The 22,952-nt window shown below is 40.2% G+C and overlaps 8 protein-coding genes across 8 annotated transcripts; 6 read left to right on the top strand and 2 right to left on the bottom strand.

Moving 5' to 3' along the window:
- Positions 1-174: 174 nt before the first annotated feature.
- On the bottom strand, positions 175-1,652 carry LOC124198828 (28S ribosomal protein S31, mitochondrial-like). Its single transcript, XM_046594873.1, has 6 exons — positions 1,553-1,652; positions 1,312-1,486; positions 1,150-1,255; positions 835-1,075; positions 556-776; positions 175-490 (listed from the first exon to the last, which is right to left on the bottom strand). Exons 1-6 carry the CDS (start codon positions 1,600-1,602, stop codon positions 222-224), a joined length of 1,062 nt encoding a protein of 353 aa, XP_046450829.1. The 5' UTR covers positions 1,603-1,652; the 3' UTR covers positions 175-221.
- Positions 1,653-3,160: 1,508 nt separating this feature from the next.
- On the top strand, positions 3,161-4,126 carry LOC124197746 (coiled-coil domain-containing protein 91-like). Its single transcript, XM_046593280.1, has one exon. The coding sequence runs from the start codon at positions 3,161-3,163 to the stop codon at positions 4,124-4,126; it is 966 nt and encodes a 321-aa protein (XP_046449236.1).
- A 5,173-nt stretch (positions 4,127-9,299) lies between these two features.
- Positions 9,300-10,711, bottom strand: LOC124198832. Its single transcript, XM_046594876.1, has 3 exons — positions 10,650-10,711; positions 9,847-10,550; positions 9,300-9,757 (listed from the first exon to the last, which is right to left on the bottom strand). The coding sequence occupies exons 2-3, from the start codon at positions 10,548-10,550 to the stop codon at positions 9,502-9,504; spliced, it is 960 nt and encodes a 319-aa protein (XP_046450832.1). The 5' UTR covers positions 10,650-10,711; the 3' UTR covers positions 9,300-9,501.
- A 2,675-nt stretch (positions 10,712-13,386) lies between these two features.
- On the top strand, positions 13,387-14,996 carry LOC124198833. The gene is made up of 4 exons (XM_046594877.1): positions 13,387-13,472; positions 13,547-13,811; positions 13,953-14,305; positions 14,374-14,996. Exons 2-4 carry the CDS (start codon positions 13,548-13,550, stop codon positions 14,636-14,638), a joined length of 882 nt encoding a protein of 293 aa, XP_046450833.1. The 5' UTR covers positions 13,387-13,472; position 13,547; the 3' UTR covers positions 14,639-14,996.
- A 430-nt stretch (positions 14,997-15,426) lies between these two features.
- LOC124198839 lies at positions 15,427-16,490 on the top strand. Its single transcript, XM_046594885.1, has 4 exons — positions 15,427-15,553; positions 15,644-15,814; positions 15,877-16,139; positions 16,199-16,490. The coding sequence occupies exons 2-4, from the start codon at positions 15,644-15,646 to the stop codon at positions 16,455-16,457; spliced, it is 693 nt and encodes a 230-aa protein (XP_046450841.1). The 5' UTR covers positions 15,427-15,553; the 3' UTR covers positions 16,458-16,490.
- A 646-nt stretch (positions 16,491-17,136) lies between these two features.
- On the top strand, positions 17,137-18,344 carry LOC124198838. Its single transcript, XM_046594884.1, has 4 exons — positions 17,137-17,244; positions 17,331-17,492; positions 17,558-17,868; positions 17,931-18,344. Exons 2-4 carry the CDS (start codon positions 17,331-17,333, stop codon positions 18,184-18,186), a joined length of 729 nt encoding a protein of 242 aa, XP_046450840.1. The 5' UTR covers positions 17,137-17,244; the 3' UTR covers positions 18,187-18,344.
- Positions 18,345-19,022: 678 nt separating this feature from the next.
- LOC124198836 lies at positions 19,023-20,492 on the top strand. The gene is made up of 5 exons (XM_046594881.1): positions 19,023-19,168; positions 19,262-19,420; positions 19,518-19,631; positions 19,694-19,917; positions 19,991-20,492. Exons 2-5 carry the CDS (start codon positions 19,262-19,264, stop codon positions 20,283-20,285), a joined length of 792 nt encoding a protein of 263 aa, XP_046450837.1. The 5' UTR covers positions 19,023-19,168; the 3' UTR covers positions 20,286-20,492.
- A 426-nt stretch (positions 20,493-20,918) lies between these two features.
- On the top strand, positions 20,919-22,103 carry LOC124198834. Its single transcript, XM_046594878.1, has 4 exons — positions 20,919-20,955; positions 21,036-21,229; positions 21,398-21,735; positions 21,799-22,103. Exons 2-4 carry the CDS (start codon positions 21,056-21,058, stop codon positions 22,097-22,099), a joined length of 813 nt encoding a protein of 270 aa, XP_046450834.1. The 5' UTR covers positions 20,919-20,955; positions 21,036-21,055; the 3' UTR covers positions 22,100-22,103.
- Positions 22,104-22,952: the final 849 nt, after the last annotated feature.

The following is a 22,952-nucleotide window of genomic DNA, read 5'->3' as shown; positions in this document are numbered from 1 at the left end:
CGACACGATCTAGTAGTTTTTCACTTCTCTACTTACGTTTATCAGATTAAAGGAAAAATTCCACGGCTTGACTATTTCCTTCACACCACTACAATGTTTTGTTGGTTTGCTTGTGAAATTCTATGCGCCATAAAGATATTATCTTAACTAATGTTAAAGGTCAGAGTGAAAATATTTAAGTAACACAAATTGTTGACTATATTCAAAGAAGCCATATCGACTCAAGCTGATAAAGACGGAGGGGACTTTGATGGTACATCAGGGATTGCTCCAGTTTCGATAAGAATGCTGCGCTGGGCATCGAAAAAGTTGCGGAACCAGTTGATGTGCTCTTTTTTCTGGGCTACGGTTAAGTAGGGATTCTTACTAAGACCAACTGTAATAAGTTCCATGAAATGGCGGACGGGTCCTCGCCTGGGACACCAGGGCTTCAGATACGGTTCCAAAAACACATGCTCGTGGAAGCCGACTTGGGCTTCCTCTTCCAAACCTGATCATCAAAGCAATCGTTTCGGTTAATTAAAGTGTAAGATTGAATTTAAGGAGATGGAGTACCTTGTTCGTTATCGATAGGGAACTGCCAAACTTTTCCTTGCTTGGTCCACAAAATCATTTGTTGAAAACCATTGCTGGGAGGTTGAGTAGCAAGAAGTTCAAGTTCTTTCTGGTATAAAATTTCCCAGGTAGTCAGTTTGGAAACTGTTCCTGATTCTTCTTTGAAATTTGCATTTCTAAAAATTCCACTGGGATCAGCACCATACACATTATCAATTTTCCTGGAAAATGAATAACAATTAAGTTATATGTAGAATAGTGAGTGGTAACAAGACTTACACTGCAGCCAAATGTGACTCTGGAGCCTTCTTTTTAGGCTTCTTAACATCAACTTTTAAAGTATTCAATAAACTGTTCAGGTCTGCTGTTTTCTGTTTGTCAGGTTTGAAGGGCTCTAATCGGGCCACTTCACTTTCATCTGTTATAGATTCAAGCTTGGCTATCAGATTTTTTTTCAATTCTTCATTTTCTTTACTAAATGTCTTTGAGACATTTTCTACTGCCTGCAGCATTTCTGAATCTGTAAGAAGAATTTTTATAACAAGTATAATAAAGTTGTCCGGTAAGGTAAGGTTTAGATACAATTCTAGGTACCTATTTTAGTGCTGATCAATTTTGTTTTTAAAGGTTTGTTTTTCTTAACAAATTTTGGGGTTGCTAGTGCTAGTTCCGACTCTGCTGGAAATGCTTTTTGTGATTCCTGGAAGGAAAACCAAATCAGTTAAAGCATTTAGTTAAATAAGTAAAAGAGTGAACCTTGCTCATTGCTTCTAGCAACATGTTTAGTTTTGCTTTAGCCTCCTTCTGTTTAGCATTTTTGGCTGCTACTTCTTTCGCTTCATCATCTTTTTTCAAAGTTCCTTCATCTTTCTTTGATTTTAGAGTTGATGTAAAGCATATATTTCTGGCCAATATTTCATTTTTCTTGACACTGTAAATAGAACAAGATACGCATTTAACACAGATTTTAAAACATTGATTTGTATTTTTACTTTACCTTAATGTTCGCCGCAATAACATTCTCGTATTTTGTAAGGCAGTCGCCATTGATTCAAGTCACTCAACGATGCCAATACCGTTTTAAACTGCTATGAATTCTCAAAACATAAACAAAAAATAATTATCAATTTCGTATATCACGCTAAAACACTCACTAATAATAAAAATAAATAATAAAAATAATTAATATTCGTTATTTAGAATAGGTTGTAAAAAACAGTGCAACATCATCAACATCCGAATGCTTGCTGCATGCACGCACGCACACCTGTGGTCTTTATTGTGTTTCTTTATTTTTATTTTGCCCCAATCAATCAACAGAACTGATTACTGACCGCTCTAGATTGTTTATTTATGGGCAAACATGCCTTTAATGACGGAGCTTACGCTCAGGCAGTTGAGTGGTTTGAAGATTCTTAATAACGTCATAAGACGGACTGGAAAACAATGAAATCATTAAACAGGATCATATTGCGGAAATTATCCGATACGTTATTGACAAGGTTACTCTTTTATTAATTATTGAACAATGTCATCCAGGGAGAATTTATTCCACTCCTCTTATTTGACTTTTCTCTTTCTGAGTTGCCTCCATTGAAAGCCTTTCAATGGAGGCAACGTTTCAAACATTACCAACTCTGTTAAAACAAATTTAATTTTAAATTAGGGGAATACAGTGCACAACCGCGTTTTTCTGAAAAATGGGCGGAGCCTACATCCTCAGATTACCGAATTCGCCGACGTAACACACTCAAGGTAGTCGATCGATGTTCAGTCAACAGTTATCTTAATTTTTTGTTTGATTTGATAATAATTAATGAAAAAGATGATTGTAATATGTTTGAAAAAATAAAACAAACAAAGTAATCATAGTTTTTTTCGCGAAACATGAAAATATACAATGCTATCTAGCGATAATTTATTCCACTTCCCCGGCACTATGTATAAATCTCTAATATGTGGTTGGAAAAAATAAATGTTTCAAAACATTACTAACTGAATTAAAACAAATTTAATTTTAAATTAGGGGAACGCAGTGCACGATCGCCTTTTTCTGAAAAATGGGCGGAGCTACACTCCCAGATTACCAAATTCGCCGGCGTAACACAATCAAGGTAGTCAAGCGGTGTTCTGTCAACAGTTATCTTAATTTTTTGATTTGGTTTGGTAATAATTAATGAAACAGGTGATTGTAATATGTTTGAAAAAATAAAACAAACGTAGAAATCATATTTTCTTTCGTTCAAACTTGAAAAGGTGTTTTTAAACCAAAGTTAACTATGCCTTTTCGCAGACTATCGAATTCGCCGCAACACATTCAAGGTCGTTCAAGGTGATCAAGCGGTGTTTCGCCAACAGTTTTCTTAATTTCTGAAATTAATTTGACGCTAATTAATAAAAAAATTGATTGTATAATGTTTGGAAAAATAAAATGAACCAAACCATCATAGTTTCTTCGGCGTAAACTTGAAAATGTATTTTTAAACTTAAGTTAACTAGTCCAATGAACGAGTGCCAATAGTGTTGACGTGATCCGAGTTGATATAAGGGCACAAAAATCTGACCAAGATATTCTAGCTTTCATTTTTGTTCCCACCAAAACAAAATGATTTCTACTCTCACCAATTTTCTTGCCTTCTTCTTGCGTAAATGGATCCTCCTCTTCCACCTGGAGGATTCCATTACCCCGAATACTGTCGTCCCCGCAGCTCCACGTCTGCAGCCGGACTCACAACCCGGTTCCCCGGTGTCCCTTGAGGCACATCCCAAACCGGACGACAGAACTTTACCAGACTCTTTTTTTCCACAATGGGCCGTCCGTTGTTTCAAATGGAACGGATCCATTTCCCCGAATTTTACCATCGCAGCAGATCCACACCTGCTATTACCGGTCACTCAACTTGGATCCTCGAAAGATACTCACGACCACCTTGCATCTATCGAACAAGATCCGACCGGAATAACTCAAACCCATCCGACTGTTACCTCTGTCGCGGAAATTTTGCACAACGAACAACACCTAAAAGCACAGCTAGACAAAAAACAGTCGGATAAACCTAATCATCATGCGGTAGTTAACGGTCTCCAACAACGACTCGTAACTACGTCATTGGCTCGCGATAGCTTGCGTGTCAAAAACAACCAACTGAAAAAGTTTTATGTCCGTATGCAACAAAAACACCAGCAAGAAATGGATGATTTGAAACGTTCGCACCGTGAATTAGTTTCTGTTTTAACTCAAGCAAAACTTGAAAACGAACTTTTGAGTTACCAACAAGCCCAAATGAAACGTGAAAATGAGATCAAGATTTCCGAACTGGAGAAAAACTGTTCACGACTGATGAACGAGAAAGAAGATCTCGTAATCAAATTGATACAAGCCGAGTCCGATGTTAAATCACTTTCCTCCTCGTTAGAAAAGCACAAGGAAACAGTTTGCGAATTGGAAAACGTGATTTCAGATTTGCAGTCGAAGAAAACAAGAGTGCCGAACGTAGGCTCTCAGGGTACTCAAACAGACACATCAACTATTTTGTCTTGTCTACCGAGAACTTATGATCGTGCATTCTGATGCAGAGAAAATCTTTTGGAATAATGAAACCCCAATCTCTTCCTTCTGAGATTGCCCGTAAAGTCACAATGGGCATGAGCTCATCCAAAATAACTGAACCACTACCACCAAGAAGACAGATAAAGCTGTTCGATATGAAACCATCAGAGCGTGTCGTTGATACATCAAAAGTGTGGCAGCCAAGAAGAGCGACGCCCGCTGCAGCCACTGTCACATCAGCAACAGACGTGCTTCTCAGCACGGTACGTGGTATTTTAAACAAAATGACACCATCCAAACACGAACAGTTTTTGGCTAAAATCTTGGCCTTGGAAATTAATGATGAAGAAAAACTATCTGGAGTTATTCAACTTTTTTTCGAAAAAGCTCTGGATGAACCCATGTATGCTGCCACGTACGCTCAGATGTGCCAGTCATTGTCAACGAAACAAGTCGTCTCATCAACCGATCCAACGGAAAGTTTATCATTCCGAACGTTATTACTTTCTCGCTGCCAGAAAGTCTTCCAGAAGGATAGCGATATCCTGATTGATGTTGACAACAAGAGGAAAGAAGTACAAAAGGCTGAAACAAAAGAGAAGAAGACAATACTTGAGACGGAACTCATTTCTCTCATAGACCGGAACCGAAGAACTACTCTAGGCAACATCAAGTTCATTGGAGAACTCTACAAGGTGGGCAACATAACCGAAAATGTTATGCATAATTGTATCCGTCGGCTTCTCCAAGCACCGGACGAGGAAGCGATTGAGTCTTTGTGTCGCTTATTGACAACCGCTGGAAAAAACTTGGATAGTCAGAAAAATAGCGGAATAATGAACTCTTACTTTCAAGCATTGGATTCGATCACAAAACAAAACAACATCTCAAACCGCATCCGTTTCTTGGTCCAAAACGTTTGCGACTTACGAAAACGCAATTGGCTACCTCGAAATGAGCCCAGCAATACCAACAAAGTCGAAAATCGAAAAACAACAAGTGCTGACGAGCCGGTTCCATCATTAAGTGCTAACGTAACCATTGTTAGTGTCTCTGACGACGTAAAAGTGGAAACGCTACGGAAAGTACCAAAGAAAGACGTTGGAAGCGAATCGCCTTTGGCCAGCAAAAACTCTGAATGTCAATTAGAAAAACTCGAATCCCAAATTCTTGCAACCCTTGCGATCAAACAACGAGTCAACATAACCCGTAACGAAACATGCGGATTTGAGCCCGATAAGAAAATAATTAAACAGTTGTCGAAGCAACACGGACCCTTTAACATTCCGGATCGTGACCAAGCCGAACGCCCTGTTTCAGCCGCCAAGTCCAAGAGTCTTCCGTCTTCAAGCACTCACTTGATTGTATCAGACCAAAAAAATGAAAAATTCGGTCGATCGGCTGCAAGTAAACCTAAAAATAAACAAACCACCCCAGCGATTGCTCCACAAACGGAAGTCACTCAAATCGTCACAACATTTTTAGCTTCTGGCTCAACATCAGCCCAAAGAGATTCGACAAACACTTCTCCAACAGGAATCGTAGCTGAAAAACAAGTTATTAAACAACAAACGGAAAAGCCTTCATCAGCTGCCTCATCCGATTTTGTGATCTTGTCATCCGTGACACAAGAAATCAACTACGACGAGATTGTGGTGAGTGGAATCCCAAACTCTGACTGCGGACGAGTCATCGGACGTGGTGGAACAAACATCAAAAGATTACAAGAAGAATATGGAGTGAAGTTAAGTTTTTTCGAAGATAATCTGTATATCACCGATGGAGATGCCGAGGGACGCAGGGCCGCCTGTACCGACGTTATTGACAATCTACTTGTGTCGATCGAATGTCGCAACTTAGATCTCACAAACAAGGTTTACTCAAGCTACTACTTTAAACAATTAAATTTCCAAAACAACGTGCGCATTTCTCGTCCATCTCAAGAAAAAAAATTCCTTACCATTTGGGGAACTTTAGAAAGATGCCGTAAGGTTTACCAAATATTACTTCAAGCTGGATCTCGATAGTGTATTTTTTTTTTATTAAAGTTAAATGATGAATAATGCTGGACGGTCAGCCTTATTATCATCGGTAGTTGTTGGCTTGCGATGTCGCTCCTCCTCGCGACAATCCGAAAGAATCGGTGGATGAACCCGTCAACGGAGTTGCTGCGGTGCATTGGTGTTTGCGAGTGTGGACTACCGAAATCCTTGGCACTGTACGAGTTGAGTTGTATATGGGAAAACACGAAAGTGTCGACCCATCACAACACCTCCACAGTAAAAGGACTAAGGTCGTCTTCACTCCATATCAGTGTCCATCAGCAGTTGACTACCTTGACGGGGGGTTTCATTACCCTCAAATGAGTCCACCAATTCTTGACGTGCGTTGCGCTGGAGGTAGCGGCCGAGCAAGTTAGTCATTATCGGTTGTAAGGCTGGTCCAGTTTTTTTTATTCATGCTTTGATTTTTCTCTTTTTAAAATGCAATAAAATTCCATTCAAAATTTCATGCCTTTAACTTGTTTTGTCATTCCTTTTACCTCGCCTGGTTTCACTTAAACTTCTTTGGTTCTTTACGAGGTCTAACTCTGAAAAAGAAAACGTCTATGCTCTTAACATAGGAAAATGTTGGGTTTCTCGTACGTTCAAAGTCAAAAGCAAGTTATAAATAGTTACAAATACTTTCATACTGCGGACAATAAAGCGATTTAACGGACGGCCACAAAAACGGGGGATGACTCAATGGAGCGAAATATTTAGACACCAGAGATTAAGAAGTGAATATGGTGTACGCTGCTTCCTTATCAGTCAACAATTTTGTTACTTAGACTTTTATTATCAAGATTTTGTTTTCTTTACACCAATAGAAAGTAATTGCGTTCCATATGTTCACTGTCTTGGGACTCTTGGTTCACTTATGGGAGCTAATTGCGTTTTAATTAAAACAAATTGCTGATAATATCGTCCCATCGTAAAAGTGGTTCTCCGGAAAAAATAAATAAACGAAAAACATTCATGTCTTTAACAGAATAAAGTGTGCCTTGATAGAGAATGCCGCATTTAACGTGTACCAAAAAGTCCTTCAAGCCGAATCTCGATAGTTTTTTTTTTTGTTTTTTTGTTTTTTATAAAAGTTAAATGATGAATAATGCTGGACGGTCAGCCTTGCCATCGGTAATTGTTGGCTTGCGATGACGCTCCTCCTCCCGACAATCCGAAAGAATCGGTGGATGAACCCGTCAACGGAGTTGCTGCGGTGCACTGGCGTTTGCGAGTGTGGACTACCGAAATCCTTGGCACTGTACGAGTTGAGTTGTTAATGGGAAAACACGAAAGTGTCGACCCATCACAAAACCTCTACAGTAAAAGGACTAGGTCGTCTTCACTCCTCCGTCGGTGTCCAGCAGTTGACTACCTTGACGGGGGGTTTCATTACCCTCAAATGAGTCCACCAATTCTTGACGTGCGTTGCGCTGGAGGTAGCGGCCGAGCAAGTTGGCCATTATCGATCGTAAGGCTGGTCCAGTTTCTTTAGTTTTTTTGCGCTTTTTTTTCTCTTTTTCAATCGGAATAAAATTTCTTTTCAAATTTAATATCTTTTAGCCTACTCGTTTTTTCATTCATTGGCTTTGCCTCCACGTTCGATACTTGTGCGCGCGTATCGCAATAAATACTTTGGTTCTTTACGAAGTAAAACTTTGAAAAAAAACGCCTAATTGTTACAAATAGAAAATTTTGGGGTTGAGGGAGAAGAGATCCGAAATTCGACCGGAGTCATTGAGGAGTTGAGGTCTGTCAAAGTTCTCCATAAGAAAGTTTCCCTTGGGCTGTGGCAACGGTTGCCCCGTATGCAGCAAATCAAGTACGTGAGTGGTGTACCCAGCAGATCAGATTAACGACATTAGCGTTATTTTTATTCGTTTTTTTTTGTCGCTTATCAGATGTATCATTGCTTGGTTGACAGCATCCGTATCGATATATGCAAAATAGTTCTATAAAAAAATCCAATTGATTTTCAAATTGATTGACGTTCGATTTCTTCATTTCAATATTCCGTTATCTAATAGAATTATTATTCCTACACCCACGTCAATAACTTTTCAGAAGTGAATTTTGTCAATTCAGCGCCAAATTCCATCGTTTGACTGGATTGAAATTGCCATTGAACTGACGAAAGTCCAATGGAACGCGCAGTTCTTTATATACCCGCTCTGCAGAAAAAAACAGGATCTGTCTAATGATAAAAAGAGGAATGTCTTCCGTATACGCGTACTCACGGCAGGAAAGCCGAAAGCTGTAATTCCTGTATGACAGCGCCAAATCGACTCTCCCATCCGGTTTGACTTCAACCGGATTTCTCGGAATTCTTCGACAGAAATGTAAGTATGTAATGCATATCAGTACCGGTACAAGAAATCTGTTTTAATGTCAAGGCATTGTCCCTAAGCTGATGACCCTTTCGGCCATGGCCATGGACCTATATGGCTATCACTGTTGGGAAAGACGTGTTAACAATGTGTGCGCTGTATAAATATCTAACAGTGGCCTTCACCTTTTGGTCTGTATAACTCACCCCCGCTCACCTCTCATAGCTACGGCCACTGGAAACACTGGGAAACAGGAAACTGTATAGCCTAGTCACACCCTTACAGAAGTCGGAATGGGGTGAACGCTATTTACTAAGTCAGCACTTCGGGAGTGTTGGAAAAACTGAAAAGCGATACATATAGTAAGTACACAGCAATTTACACGTCTTTTACACGTGTCAAAAAAAGAGTGCAAAGTCACTCTTTCACCACAAATGTGTATTCAAATTTAAAATTAAGTTGATGACCCCACAGACTCGAACTGAATAATTTATCACGATTGTGCAATACTGCATAACTGCATATAACTGTACAGAAAAGAAATGAATTTAAAAATACACAGATATTTGAGAGTCTTTTTTGTGTTTGGATTTTTATTATTTCATCGAAAGTACCGTAAGCTAAGACATTCCAACTTGTTCTCTGAATCTGTGCTATAGCCTACTTAAATTTCCCTAGACGCAATCCAGAGACATGAGTGACGTGAATTTATGTGGGACGATGCGGGACCAGAAAAACATAGTATGGTGCAGTGACCATCACGATGTTATTTCCCGACGTTGCGGGGTTTTTATTCGAAGAAAAAATAATGCGCAATCCGCAATGTGACATTTCATTCAAGTTTTATTTATTTTAGAAGGAGATATGAATTATAATTTATTACTGTATTTGCTGGCTAGATTTGAAACCCATCCAGCATAACGTGTTGAACAAAAAATAAGAACAAGAGCATGAAAATTGATGGAATTCAAAACTCTGTGATAATAATCAAATAGCTTATTTAAAAAAAATGATAAAATTTGAATTATTAGCATGTCCTGAAACCACCGGGCATGCAGAAAAGAGATGAACCCAGAAAGGCGGTTTTGGTCGAATTGACGGTGTAGAAAGAATAACTGGTAAATGTTGACGTGATGGTGTAGCGTGCCGAGCGCGCCCGGCGTAATAAATATTCCGGCAGATGATGGTTGCCGGATAAAAATTCAGTTTCCTTGGACGACATAATCTCCGGGTCCGGCACATGTCGTCCCACATTGTTCACCATCAGCGACGTTCCCAGCCATCTGAATCGCGGCAAATCAGATCCCAAAAGAACAAATGTATTTGATTTGGCTTGACATATTGGTAGACAAGAAAATTATGGTCATCTTACTGTTGTTGTTCCTCTTCTTCTGACGGAATATAGTCTTGCATGTTGACAAGGTCTTGTTGGTCATCACCCGTCACGAAAGCCTCGTCCATCAGATGTCTCCTTCTCCGGCAGCCCACAGTTGCCAATGAGGCGGCGCTGAAGGACGACAGCGGAATACACGACGTAATCAAAGTCGTCGTCAAAGTCGAATTCAAAATGAGATATGAGGTCGTGGTCGAATAAGCCGACGTGCTGATGCTGCTCAAATACGAGTAGAACATGGAGGGGAAAAACAAATTAGGGAAAGAGGCGAAGAAACGGGCGTTGTCGGAATTGTCAGCTGGCGCTGGTGACGGACGGATGAAAGGATGGCGGAGTCGAGTCTTCTGACGAGAGCTGATCCTTTCGTGATCTCTCACCGGAGTCGGCAGGAAATTGGGCGACATGGGGTAATAGAATTGATTGACGTTCTCATTGTGGTGATACTGACGCAAAGGCGGAGCGCTAGCCGGCCGCTGCTGGGCCCATAGATTCTCGTCGTCGCTGTTTAGATCCCAGTTGTCATTACCTGTGATGATGTCGTCAGGATCGCCGTTTCTGTAATCGATTAGGGCCATGTAACGGGGATTTTTAGATGGTGGGAACTGCTGCCATTGGAATGGCGGCTGGCCGTAAGAGAGCGATGCGCTAATGCAGCCCGCGATAAAAATCAGAGCCAATTTCATCTGAATAAAAAAAGGGAAAAATAATTAATAATTGCGTTATTAAATTATGTGTAACTCGGGGTGTAACTGCTTCAATAGACGCAAGAGATATTATTGTACCTTTGGGTTTCCTTCAAATGTGTCGAGATAGTTTCTTCGCTACCTGGTTTATATAGACGACCCAGCAGGCAGGGGTCACTTCTATTACACCGTGTTGGTTTACCTTTAGCTGCCCTTTTTTTGTCACGTGTGGTCAATAATGAATAGTTAGGGCAAGTTTGTTCTTTTCCGAACAAGGGTGTCCTGTGTACATATAACACGAAATCAGCTTCTTCTATAACTTGTGGCAGTTGCCCTCTTAGTGATCCAAAGTTGAAATGTCAATAACACTTGACCATGTAAGCGGTATGATGAATGTGTATTATAAGATAAAGCGGAATTTAAAATACATTAATATTAAATAGTACTACATACATTTCTAAATCTCATCAACCCAAGAATTTTAAAAACGTTACAAATTGCATGTTTTGCTGTTGTAAAAGTTAATTTAACAGAGGGTGAATCCGGATGGTAAACAGGATAGAGCGGTGGTAGCAGCTAGATTTGTTACGGTTCGAATACTAGCAGACAGAGACAAGGAATATGTAGTTACAGTTGAGGTCAAGGTCACCGTATCAATATCAACATCTCTGGCATAACGGTTGATGGATGACTCGCTTAGTTTGGGAGAAAATTTAACATCGGTTTCTGGTTCAATTTGAGAAGATGCGATTAGATCGCCAGAATTGACGTCTCTGCCTTCTCTGGGCAATTTAAATGCGCTATCCACCATCGCACTATAATGGAGAATGATTGCGATAAAATTAATTTAAACAAAATTTATAAATGTTGCGGTGCTTACGTTTCAATTGGAGCCCTGAGATATTGACGGTCATCATCGCCAATCAAAAGATTGGAAACTGCATCTCGTTTGCGTCGGCACGCAACGGTCGTTGAGAACATGGTACTAGTAAAACAGACCAGTAATGACGGATGTGGTTGTGGTGTAGCTGGTGCTGGTGACTGTGAGTGACAGCGAATAAAGGATCAGGCTGGCCAAATAATTGACTTTGCCCAAACCGAATGATCTTTGATCTCCTTTCGTTCTGCCTTCCTGGAAACTTTCTATGGACGATCTTTCTAATTGATGGTCTTCAAGTTGTTTCTAATTTTAAAAAATAACAAGTGATATCGTTACATGAATTTTACTCTTTACCTTATTTAGAAATCCAACAAAAAAGAATAAGAAAGAAATGGATTTTTTACTGCTGGTAAATTTGAATAACGCAAATGTCTGAGCTCCGATGCAAGAATGGATGCATAAATGGGCATGGATAATTGATTCAGATACGGATAAAATGGCATTCGAATGTTAGGTGATGCCCAATGGGCGTGCTGCTGCTGCCAAGCCACTGAAAAGAAACACATCAGCAAAAAAAACTAGCGCAAACTTCATTTGATTTATTTGGAAATATTTTTCTATATCGACACAAAGAAAAGTTGTGAGTCACACTATTCGCTGGTGAATCAGTTGCGTCTATTCAACCGTGGTAAACTCTGTTGAATAAATTAAAATCGTCAGCAGTAGTCGCTTTTATAGTAAAAGAAGGGATGTAGAAAATAGTCAAGCATCATTATCACGAAAATGAATTTAAAAAAAGAAATAGATTATTACGTATTTTGTTCCAATTGTTATTTCAAGTCGCACGAATTTTAGCGATTATTTCAAGAACGACATTTTCCCATGTAATCTTCATTTTAATGCATTGCACGTAATGTGGCAAAAATGTCGTGTACTCTATCAAGAATTTCGGAAATTCTCGTTGAACAAATTATAGTTAACGTTTGGCTACTCCGAGAGAGTATAGAAGAATCCACTTGAATTTTGCTATCGGTGAAATTCTCGATATTACAACGTTCGTTCGCTCTCATCATAACTCTGATAGCTATTCAAGTGGATCAGTTTGATTTCCCTCAACTAAATACACCAAACAAAGAATTTTCCATTTGACTCTGTCATCCCGAACGCGGCAGACATTTCGTGATTCAAAAAGTCCTGAGCGTTCCGCATAACTGGAAGAAAAACCTGTCGGATGAAATGTTCACGAATAATCTGATATAGGCTGTATATGTATCGTGGATAGTTATCTTCTACACGAGTGTGACAATTTTGACACTTGTCCGACCGATTTCCTGAACAAAATAAAAGCCAATAAAAAACAAAACGATTATTTTTAAAATCGATTTTTCTCGAGCGCTAGAAAAAAAGTGTCACAATGTGTGGGTGCTATTACAGGTAAGTCGCCAGCATAAAAGCGTCATCGACTATATAACGGTTCTCCCGATCCCGAAAATCTGATTCCCCATTGAGATTATATCATTAGCGAGCGAGACAAACTTTGACACTTTGATTGACGAGAAAATGCGCTTGACCTCTCTTTTGTCGTTTGGAAAATTCCACCGCGTTCACGACCTTTTTTGGGGCGAGTCGACTTGCATCATAGAGTTCGTGATAACAGTAAACCCAGAACGTTTTTTTTTCCACTAAAAAAACCACAACAGTCCTCTATACTCACACAAAAAAGGATGAATATTCCACATTGATTTGAACGTGTATCGGGAATGCCATGCTGGGCCGTGTCTTCGGAGCAGCTCAGCAATGTTGCGCGCTACTCTCTATCTTCAAATGGATGGGGGGAAAAATCTGAAGCGTTTCCGTGTCAGCCTGTCTCACGACAATCGTCTGAATACCATTTTTTTGTTGTGCGCACTCTTCCGTATAGTAGTAGTATGGTGGTGTATAGTGTATACCTGTGTGTGTGTGGCCATCGAGAAAAAGTTGCCAAATATAAAAGGCGCGGCAGGGCACCGGGAGGTTATCACAACGCCAGACGCAACATTCAGGTACAGTCAGAAAAATCGCATCGCCTGTCCTGATAGAAATTTAATTTTGATAATACTTGAACATAATTTAATAGGATGAAGATCGCTCTATTGGTCTTGAGTTGTCTGATCGCCGTTTCTAGGCAACAAAATGCCCTGTGGTCCATGCCACAATATCATTCAAAAGTGCCGCTCCAGTATCATTATCCTGTCGCCAACAATTTGAGACAATGGAGCAACATTTTCTCGGGAAACTACCCTTATTATTCCTATTCCCAGCCGCAGTATGTGAAATATTTTCCCGTGCAGAATAATCCGGCTGTCGTCTTATTCAAATCCTTCCAACAACAACAACAACCGGTAAGTTCGTTCGTTGAATTTTTTAAATTAAAAAATAAATCATTTAAATATTATAATCAACTTAAATTTAAAAATAAATCATTTAAATATAATAATTAATTTGAATTAAAAAAAAAAATAATTAAAAAATATGTGTTTTAGGACGAAGAACAGGAAATTAATCAAGATGAATATGTCAACGATGAAACTAATCAGCAAGAGTCGACCGTCGAGGCCCGGATGGGTAAACCCGGTAAACCCGGTAAACCCAAGAATCCGGAAGGACGACTTTTCGATAACGCGCTCTTGTCCAATCTGCTTTTCGGCACTGTGGCAACCAGCACTAAATACAGCATCGCCACCACCACCATCGTTTCGACGTCGGTCGTCTCCTGCATTCCTTCCGCCTCTTTCTCCGCCGGATCGACAACCGCCTGCCGCCGCCGACGCGATTTATCCGTCATGAAAGAATTGCTGGACGATCACGAAACTCTTTCGCCATCTCAAGTTCAAATGTACACGTAAAAAAATTATTATTCTTCAATTGTAATTTCCAGTGAATTAATTTATTTTTGTAAATTAGTGTGGAACCTTCAGCCGCCCTTACGCTGGATTCTCTGAGCGATTCGCCCAGATCCGCCCGAGATGCCGTCACCATCGTTTCTTCGCTGGAAGACCGAAGTCATCGCCGATCGGCTGGCGCTCGTTTCATCGGTTTGAATGCGCTTCTGACATTAACCACCACTTCCACACTGACGACCGCCACAATCAGCGTTACCAGTTCGCGGAAGACGGTTACTCTAGGCTCCAGTTTGTTGTGCTTACCGTCGGGTATTAATCTTTGTTAGACATTTTGTAACATCCCATTTATAGTCGTCGTTTTACTCCCATATCATGTATTATTTATTCTGCACTTGTTATCTTAGAAATTAGAAATGAACATCTTAGCTTTAATTATGGTGGCTAAGTTTTAGTACATATAGTTAGTTGTAAATCTAGAACGATTTAAACTATAGCCTGTACACCACCGTACACATTTTCCTTTCAGCCTAGTAATTAAATTCCTTTGTTCTCTTACATTACAGCTGTAAAATTGAATTATAGAATTTCTAACTTTTTCTATCACACAAACTGTGTGGATTTCGGTTTTAAACCAACGGAATTTTCCACATGGCAATCAGTACAATAAACATTAATTGCAATCAAGTTTGATGATTTTAAAATTTTCCGTTCTCGACGACCTTTAGAATATAAGAGTTTTGTGTTGCTAACGGAACCCTCTATAGTAGTCGGTGCGGGGTGAGGTAAAAAAAAAGTCCACGTGTATGACCAGCTTTTTAAAATGTGAGCGCTTTGTTTGTATACAGACCTTGAGGGAGTTGTGACCTTTAAAAACATCCCCTTCCCACGTGATCCAGAGGGGTAGCAACCAAAGATGTTACGATATGTAGAGGGGGTGAAAAACTTTCTCTTCTTTGTGTTGGCCGTTCTCTTTACACAGGCTACAACACCGCTTTTGCTTATAGAAATCACTCTTTTTTAAACGCGGATAGCAACAACAACAAATCGGGGTTAAAAAAAGAGAAAGCAGCTGTATATAACCCCCCCAAAAAATTTCGTGTAAGGGGGTTTGATGTAAATGATGAGTACGAGAGGGCCGCCAATAGGAATTGACTATTTCCAGTTGTCGGAATCTTGGAAATCCTATAAAATCTAGACTTGGAGTCGAGGGAAGACAGGTCTTGACCATAGACAACATCAGGGTAAGAAGCTTTCTATTTGAACTCCGTTGAAACTATTTTTCAAATTTTTATTTTCAGCTGATTATATTCGGTAACACTCAAATTATATAGATGAAATTGGCACTTCTCGTCTTGGGTTGTTTCGTCTGCGCTTCCCAACAGGAGCGCTTTATTTGGCCGTTTCCCATCGATCCGAATCAGGCCGCTTACAAGCCCCTCTATTACAGCGATGGACTTCCGGCTGGCTACGACGTCGTCAAGAAGAGCGACGTAAACCCCAAGGTAAAAATACGATTATACATTTCATCATTTGAATTTGAATTTTATCAATTTGGCGCGGGCAGGATGAAAAGCAGAGCGCAGAAGTGATTCCGCGCAACAACGCCCCGCAGCGCTTATTCCTCAACGCCAACAGCATCTACCTGTTCACGACGACGACGACACTGACGTCGGTGGTGACGTCGACGGCCACGACGGCCGCCGTCGTCAAGTGCATCCCGGCCGCCCAATTTTCGGCCACCACCGCTTGCGCCAGACGGCGGAGGGACGTCAAAAATCAATTGCTGGTCGGCGACGAAATCGAAATCAAACCCGACCTACCAAAACCGTAAGTCCATTGTGCATAAAATGTCAATCAACTGATTGTAATCATTAATGAATTATTAGATTGGAAACGAGCGTGATTGCCGACGACGTTCCAGCTGTGATGGCGGACATTATTTCGTCGCAAAAAGAAGAAGCGCTGGAACCGTCGATCGCCGATTATTCGACGTATCAGCAACGAGCGGCTTTCACCACCACGGTTTCGGCAACTAGTTACACGACTACTTACGCTTTTGTGGCCACTTCCATCACGTCCACCACATCGCTGGGCATAGCCGCCGGATTGCTGTGCCTCCCATCCGGATTTGTCATTTGCACTTAATTTATTAAACGATCTGATTTTTTATTTACCAATTTCTGAATTTTTTTTCCTATGATTATTTACTGCTATTACCTCAATCGACCTCAATACTATTTAGATGCTCAGGAAAATACACACCGTGTCTCTTTTGATTTCATTCGTTAATTTATTCTTTGGGAGGAATGAAAGACACTAAGCCGTGCGTCGTTTGATCTCTAGAATTTACATAATGAATTCCCAATATGGATTTTTTCGGATTTATTTCGATGGATGCCTATACTGTTGTGCTTTAGTACGTGAGACAAGGGCGAGTTCATCGCTCGGGTTGAAAAATCTCACGATTCTTTGTTGTGATGTCAAAGCCTTTGTTTGTGTCTACTATTCCACGTGCTGTTGCGCACCCCATACAAAACATTGCCAGAGGCCAACGTCATCACAAGGTCTGGGCTTCTGCTGGAATCAAGGGGCAATGACTTGGACTTATTGTACTTGCAGGGGTTAAAAAATTAAAGTTCCAGTCGAGTGCCCAAAACTAAAAGATCAAAATAATTTTTTAATTGGTTTTAAAAAGCGGATGTTAAATTTAAAAGTTTCGGACAATTACTACTGCCCCGTTTTCTCTTGCGTTATATAAGTTTGAAATTTTTTAACGGGTGGAAGGGGGAGGAGGGTAAAAGGGGGGGGGCTAAAGGGGTGGAGAATAGAATTTACTGAACGATAGGGGGATGAAAGCTGCTTGCGTATAAATACGGTAAGACGGCCAAGAAATCAAGAGTTCACCTTCAACCCTCAGACGCGCTCAACAAAAGTAAGTTCTTCTCTTCTAAATCAATTTCAATCATTTTGTGTAAAATATTCAATGAAACTAAATTTTAATTGTGATTGTATATACAGATGAAATTGCTGCTGTCGTTCTTGCTACTTTGCTTGGCCTGCCTGGCCACCGGCGTCAGGCCGCCGATGCCGTACGCCCGTCAAGCTCGGGCCCGCTACGTCCCGTTGTTTTACGCCAACGGAATTCCGGCCGGCTACGATTTCTTCAACGACGACAGCAAGGTAAAATAACAAAATTATCCTCCAATTATCTCAAGCGCTAGAAATGATTGACAATAATGCCATAGGCTGAAGAGATCCTGCCGAGGAACAACATCAACGACACGCCATTGGGTCGCCTGTTCGGTAACATTCTCTCGCCCATTTCCAATTTAATTACCAGGACGTCGACGACGACCGTAGTGGCCGTGACGACCGTCACATCGGCGGCGTATGTCACCTGCATCCCGTTGGCCGAGTTCTCGATTGTCGCACCAGCCGTTGTAGATCCGCCAACACCTGCCGTTCTCGCCACTACGGCCTGCGCCCGCCGCCGTCGCGACGTCTCGGCTCTTTTGGGTGAAACCGTCGACATCATCCAACCAGCTCTACCATTGCCGTAAGCATTCATCAAATTGCATTTGAGTTCAAATCGATTCATTTTCTGTGCCACAATCGCAGAATGGAGACCAGTGTGATCCTTGATACTCCGCTGATGCAAGACCAGCCGGAACTGGCGTCTTCCAAATCGGACGAAGAAGTTGTGGAGAAGGCGGAAATCCGTCTAGGAAGTCCTCCGGTCACGACCACCAAGCTGGTGACCGTTTCTTCCACGTCTTTCGTATTTGTTCCTCAGACCATCACGTCCACTAAAGAATTAACCGGGGCTGCCGGTCTGAAATGCCTTCCGTCCGGATTCCTCGCCTGTGCCGCTTAAATGTCATTTTCAACTCAGGAATAACCAACTTTTTTCTCATTTAAATTTCGATTGATTTTTATTCGGGTGGCTCAATGAAAAAAAAAATTTCAGGTTTTTGTGTCCTCTTGATTTCCCTTTTGAATGTGTGACGATGAATACAAGAATAAGTTATATAACCTTCCATTACAAAAACTAATATCTGGATGAAGTGGGGATGTGTTTGCTTGCCTTGACGAGATAAATTGAATAGAATTTGTTGCGGATGTCGTCGATAAATCGCAGCCAACATATAAAACCCTATAAAACAGTGACTCCATCAGTATAATTTGATTAACATTAATATCAAATAATATGCGGAATTTACGCGACATAAATATGAGACACATATAAACAAAATGACACTCGGATTAGAAATTTTTTGACATGAATTATGAAATAGATTATCTTTGGACGGGGTTATGAGCCATTGAAAAGACTTCTTTTGTTATTTTTAACTAATACGAAAGCAGCCACGTGTGGATGTTGTTATATAGCTTTAAAAAAAACTGGTCGGTTTATCTTCAACAGCCAACCCATCACATGAGTTTTGAAAGCCCTACGTGCATTTGTCTACGGACATATAAAAGTGAATGAACTAAAAGGAACTTGAACTTCCAGGTTGGGTGAAGGACGTCCAAGAGTCCATGACCAACAGGTCTATAAACTATTCGGAGAGAAGGGGTGGATGGGGGTTGAATATAATAAGAGAGGGTGGAAGAAAAAGGAATCGCCCCGTTTTTCTTCCCGTTTCTTAACTGATGCTATCAACTAAAAGCTAGGGCTATAACAGAAGAAAAAATTTTCTCGAGAAAACACGAGAAGGTTATAGCATACATTAACACATTTATAGGAAGAAGAAAAGGGATGATGATATTCTTGGGTTCCATAGCCCCGACTATATAAAGAGCAACGGGGTGGATGGAGGGTAGTTTAGTTACACTCCAGCATCGAACACCGCAAGGTAACTATACACAAATTAATCTGAATTTATTTTTTCTTATTTGTATCTTTCCTGACTGTCAACTAATTATTTTGTGATAATTCTGGTCATCAGATGAAATTGGCGTTGATCTTCCTCACTTGCTTCGTCGGCTTATCGTATCAGCAGAGGTACGTCTGGCCAATGCCCTACGCTCCAAGGGCTCACTTGATGCCTTTGTTTTACTCCGATGGACAACCAGCAGCCGACATTGAAGCCCTGCCAGAAATTAAGGTAAGAACTTAAATCTATTTTTATTCTGTTTTGTATGTCTCATAAATGTTGGATTGGATACTATATCCCAACTTTTTTTTAAATAAAATTTAATCAGGACATCGACAATCAACCTAAAATTGAACCGTCAATCGAACACGATCAAGAAGAAAAAATCCTGTTTTCATTGCCCAGCGCATTGACGAATTTCAGACCCTTCACCACCACCACTGTAAGTTGTTATTGTATGGCACTTTGATTCATAATTTTAATTTCTTTTTATTCCTTTGTTAGACAATTATAGCGACTTCCACCGTTGTTGTTTCGACGCCAACAACCGTCAAGTGCATTCCTACAGCCCAGTTTTCAGTTGTTGTGCCTGCCGATCCGCTTGCAGCTCCACCAGTGGCTGCAACGCTGGCCACTACGGCCTGCGCCCGTCGTCGTCGTGATGTAGCGCAGCTGCTGGCCGGTTCAGACTTAACCAAGGAGGCGATCGAACCCGCTCAACCTATCGCGTAATTTTCACATATAAAATTTAATTGACGTACACACAATCAAATAGTTTTTATCTGCAATTATTTTTTCCAGTCTCGAAGTGTCGGCCGTTGAAATTATTCCGGCTGCCGAAGGGAAGGAAGCCAGCAGTGAGCCGGAAATTGAGTCCTCCCAGACTCTGAATCATTCAGCTGATGACGTCGAAGTGAACCCCAGCCAAGAAGACAGAGGCTTGCTCAATCTGAACAGTTTGAGCCTCACTACCACTGTTTCGGTGACTTCCATGACCACTGTCTTCTCCTTTGCCGGCGCCACCATCAAGGCGACTGCCACCGTGGCAGCCGACGCCCAGCTTAAATGCCTTCCGTCCGGCTTTGCTGTTTGCTAAAAGAATTCAAACAGAAAAGACCATTTCAGCGACTCTTTCTACACACGCACACCTCAAAATTCTCCAGCGAAACTGTTTTATTTTTTTTTTCTTAATTATTTGTTTGTTCCATTTAATTTATATCTGCACCGCAGCATATGAACCGCGGTTTTTCGGCGTAGCCAGTAATCAACTAGTGATGATGGAAATACATGATTTGAAACAAAATTATCATACTATACACGGTGATGAATGATTTCACAGTTGTTTGTGCTTTCTCAAAGCACTATTACCTCATTTCTTGATACGAACGATTACGAATAATATAAAAATATGCATTATTTTAACAGTAATTACATTTTTTAAGTTCGCTGTTAGACTGTAAAATATTTCACAAACTTCTAATCGGACATATCAAATCGCTATTTAGCGGCAAATTTTTCAAAAATGACCTCATCAGCGGAACAGCGGCAAAAACGAGTATTTTTTTTTTTATTTTCAGTTTTGTTCAAGAAACATTCTTTGATGCAGATTTTTGCCACTGGCTTGTTATAGAATACAACCACGTATAGCGAACTTGCCGTGTGCTTGCGTTTATAAAAGGAGAGATATTATTTATTCCCGATTTATTCCAATCTGATTTCAGGTGGAAACTTGAGTTGGCCCGACGAGGTTCTCGCGGCGGTTCTCGGTGAGTGAGTTATAGAGCATGTTTTGATGTTGAAATATCCTGTCACAAATTTTTGACAAGCACATTTTTTATTTTTCCAGAAAATTTTATCAGAGCCGAAATGAAAATTATTGCTGTTTTGTTTCTACTGTGCTCTGTCTCGGCTACATGGCAACAACACGTTTATTGGTCCGTCTATTCTGGCCGTTTGCCTTTTTATTCCGTTTTCGACCAAAATTATGGGCCCATTCATCCTGGGTCAGGCGCTGCTGGACTTCAGCCTTACTCTGGAAACGTACGTATTTTCATTTATTATGGACCAATGTTCTTTAAATAAATTTCACAAATTTCGCAAGTTTAAAAAACGGGTGCTTAAGTGTTTAATCTTAAAATGTTTTATGTATTTTGTGTAATTTAATCAACCGTCGAATATATGTACACGGACTATCAACAACGCCAGCAGGAAATTGCGCAACGCACTTTTGAAACAACTGAGGAAACAACCGAGGAAAAAGATCTTCAAGAAAGGCTGAAAGTGAACTCTGAACCGAGATTCTTTGGCTATAATAAATATTTGGCCAGCGTTCTGTTGAGTTCGCTGAATCTCCTCAACACAGTCACTTCATTCACAACGACGACATCGACCATCACTGTGGCAACAATGTACAACTGCTTCAAATCTGACCTGTTCGTTAATAGCAATCCTACTCCGTGCCGACGCAAGAGAGATGCGCTTTCCATGTTATTGATTGGAGCCGCTGATGAAAATGATTCGACCACTTCATTCAGCAGCGACGGAAAGTAAGCAGCAATTATAATAATTATACACGGACTGTTGTTAATGTATAATAACATTATATCCAGGGCGGCGGCTAGTGTGTCTGAAGAGCTCCCAAAAGAAGGCCAGAACATTGATGCAACCCATTTGGTAAAATCTTCTTTGAATGAGGAGGAAGTCCATGTCCGCGAATATTTCCCAAAACAAATTTCAATTGACCGTTACTTTCGTCAAAATCGAAATTTCGGTATTTTTGCCATCACTGTTGTTTCGACTGTCACTTCCTATTCGGTTTATTATTCAACAACTACGAGGATTTTTTCGCATTATTTTGCTAACGATGGTGTCACATTGCTGTGTTTGTTACCTGGAATGAATCTTTGTTAAACTTGTTGTTCGTGAGTTCAGTCATGCGAATTCAATGTTTAGTGAGACCAATGACATTTCTTTAGGGTGTGGCATTATTACGGCTCTCGTCTAACAGCCGAATACATTTACATTTCGAAATTATTCTAGCCGTCATGATCTAGTTAATAAATGTGTTGTGCGGAAAGTTCGCTTTGTCCGAAAACAAAAATTTTACGTTTTTTTTAAAGGTCATTACACTTAAACACCTTAACATGTCTTTAAAAATATATATATATTCAATTAGGAATTAAATTTTATATGCCTTATTATTATTGTATCTGATTATATCACAATTTTTTTTCAGACATATTTTGATCGCGCTATTATATCTTCATTAGTACTAGTATGGATATGTGCATACTCGTGGCAAATTATAAGATATCCCATGGCGGGATATCGTAGAGTAAAATATTTCGTTTCGCAATTCTCCAGTGCAGTCCACTATCTCCAAGTTTTTTAAGATCTGTGTACACTGAAATATTTTTGAATAAGTGTTGCTGAGACCGGCCAATAGTTTGAACTTTTAAGGATGAGGAATTTTCAGCAGTTCCCGTCAGTCCCCTCTTCAGCGTACGTCTTGAACGTTAATTATGCCTGGATATACCAAGGATATACTTTTCGTTATTATCCTTGCGCATTTTTTTTGAATGACTGAATGTGCAGATTCAAAAATATTTTAATTATTCCGGATGACCGGATCGCATTCTTCAATAATGCGACGGAATTTTGAAAAATTACCTTAATAACACAATAAGCAAAACGAGTCTTAAAAATATGAGAAAAAAAAAATAAATCTTAAAAATAAAAAATATCTTAAAAATATTCAATTTGG

The sequence above is a fragment of the Daphnia pulex genome, chromosome 7 (assembly GCF_021134715.1).
Source record: "Daphnia pulex isolate KAP4 chromosome 7, ASM2113471v1".
Classification (NCBI taxonomy): Eukaryota; Metazoa; Arthropoda; class Branchiopoda; order Diplostraca; family Daphniidae; genus Daphnia; species Daphnia pulex.
Note: the sequence above shows the minus strand (reverse complement) of the source record. Positions and strands in the feature narration are given on the sequence as shown.

What these genes read in the sequence shown, in the direction of transcription:
- LOC124198828 (XM_046594873.1), bottom strand. Translation starts at nt 1,602, where the DNA reads ATGGCGACTGCCTTACAAAATACGAGAATGTTATTGCGGCGAACATTA. An exon ending in TTATTGCGGCGAACATTAAG is followed by an intron (nt 1,487 to 1,552) that starts GTAAAGTAAAAA and finishes TTCTATTTACAG; the next exon opens with TGTCAAGAAAAATGAAATAT. An exon ending in TGCTAGAAGCAATGAGCAAG is followed by an intron (nt 1,256 to 1,311) that starts GTTCACTCTTTT and finishes TTTTCCTTCCAG; the next exon opens with GAATCACAAAAAGCATTTCC.
- LOC124197746 (XM_046593280.1), top strand. Translation starts at nt 3,161, where the DNA reads ATGATTTCTACTCTCACCAATTTTCTTGCCTTCTTCTTGCGTAAATGG.
- LOC124198832 (XM_046594876.1), bottom strand. Translation starts at nt 10,550, where the DNA reads ATGAAATTGGCTCTGATTTTTATCGCGGGCTGCATTAGCGCATCGCTC. An exon ending in GAAGAAGAGGAACAACAACA is followed by an intron (nt 9,758 to 9,846) that starts GTAAGATGACCA and finishes GCCGCGATTCAG; the next exon opens with ATGGCTGGGAACGTCGCTGA.
- LOC124198833 (XM_046594877.1), top strand. Translation starts at nt 13,548, where the DNA reads ATGAAGATCGCTCTATTGGTCTTGAGTTGTCTGATCGCCGTTTCTAGG. An exon ending in TCCAACAACAACAACAACCG is followed by an intron (nt 13,812 to 13,952) that starts GTAAGTTCGTTC and finishes TATGTGTTTTAG; the next exon opens with GACGAAGAACAGGAAATTAA. An exon ending in TCGCCATCTCAAGTTCAAAT is followed by an intron (nt 14,306 to 14,373) that starts GTACACGTAAAA and finishes TTTGTAAATTAG; the next exon opens with TGTGGAACCTTCAGCCGCCC.
- LOC124198839 (XM_046594885.1), top strand. Translation starts at nt 15,644, where the DNA reads ATGAAATTGGCACTTCTCGTCTTGGGTTGTTTCGTCTGCGCTTCCCAA. An exon ending in AGAGCGACGTAAACCCCAAG is followed by an intron (nt 15,815 to 15,876) that starts GTAAAAATACGA and finishes TGGCGCGGGCAG; the next exon opens with GATGAAAAGCAGAGCGCAGA. An exon ending in AAACCCGACCTACCAAAACC is followed by an intron (nt 16,140 to 16,198) that starts GTAAGTCCATTG and finishes ATGAATTATTAG; the next exon opens with ATTGGAAACGAGCGTGATTG.
- LOC124198838 (XM_046594884.1), top strand. Translation starts at nt 17,331, where the DNA reads ATGAAATTGCTGCTGTCGTTCTTGCTACTTTGCTTGGCCTGCCTGGCC. An exon ending in TCTTCAACGACGACAGCAAG is followed by an intron (nt 17,493 to 17,557) that starts GTAAAATAACAA and finishes ATAATGCCATAG; the next exon opens with GCTGAAGAGATCCTGCCGAG. An exon ending in CAACCAGCTCTACCATTGCC is followed by an intron (nt 17,869 to 17,930) that starts GTAAGCATTCAT and finishes CCACAATCGCAG; the next exon opens with AATGGAGACCAGTGTGATCC.
- LOC124198836 (XM_046594881.1), top strand. Translation starts at nt 19,262, where the DNA reads ATGAAATTGGCGTTGATCTTCCTCACTTGCTTCGTCGGCTTATCGTAT. An exon ending in AAGCCCTGCCAGAAATTAAG is followed by an intron (nt 19,421 to 19,517) that starts GTAAGAACTTAA and finishes AAATTTAATCAG; the next exon opens with GACATCGACAATCAACCTAA. An exon ending in GAACCCGCTCAACCTATCGC is followed by an intron (nt 19,918 to 19,990) that starts GTAATTTTCACA and finishes TATTTTTTCCAG; the next exon opens with TCTCGAAGTGTCGGCCGTTG.
- LOC124198834 (XM_046594878.1), top strand. Translation starts at nt 21,056, where the DNA reads ATGAAAATTATTGCTGTTTTGTTTCTACTGTGCTCTGTCTCGGCTACA. An exon ending in TTCAGCCTTACTCTGGAAAC is followed by an intron (nt 21,230 to 21,397) that starts GTACGTATTTTC and finishes CAACGCCAGCAG; the next exon opens with GAAATTGCGCAACGCACTTT. An exon ending in TCATTCAGCAGCGACGGAAA is followed by an intron (nt 21,736 to 21,798) that starts GTAAGCAGCAAT and finishes CATTATATCCAG; the next exon opens with GGCGGCGGCTAGTGTGTCTG.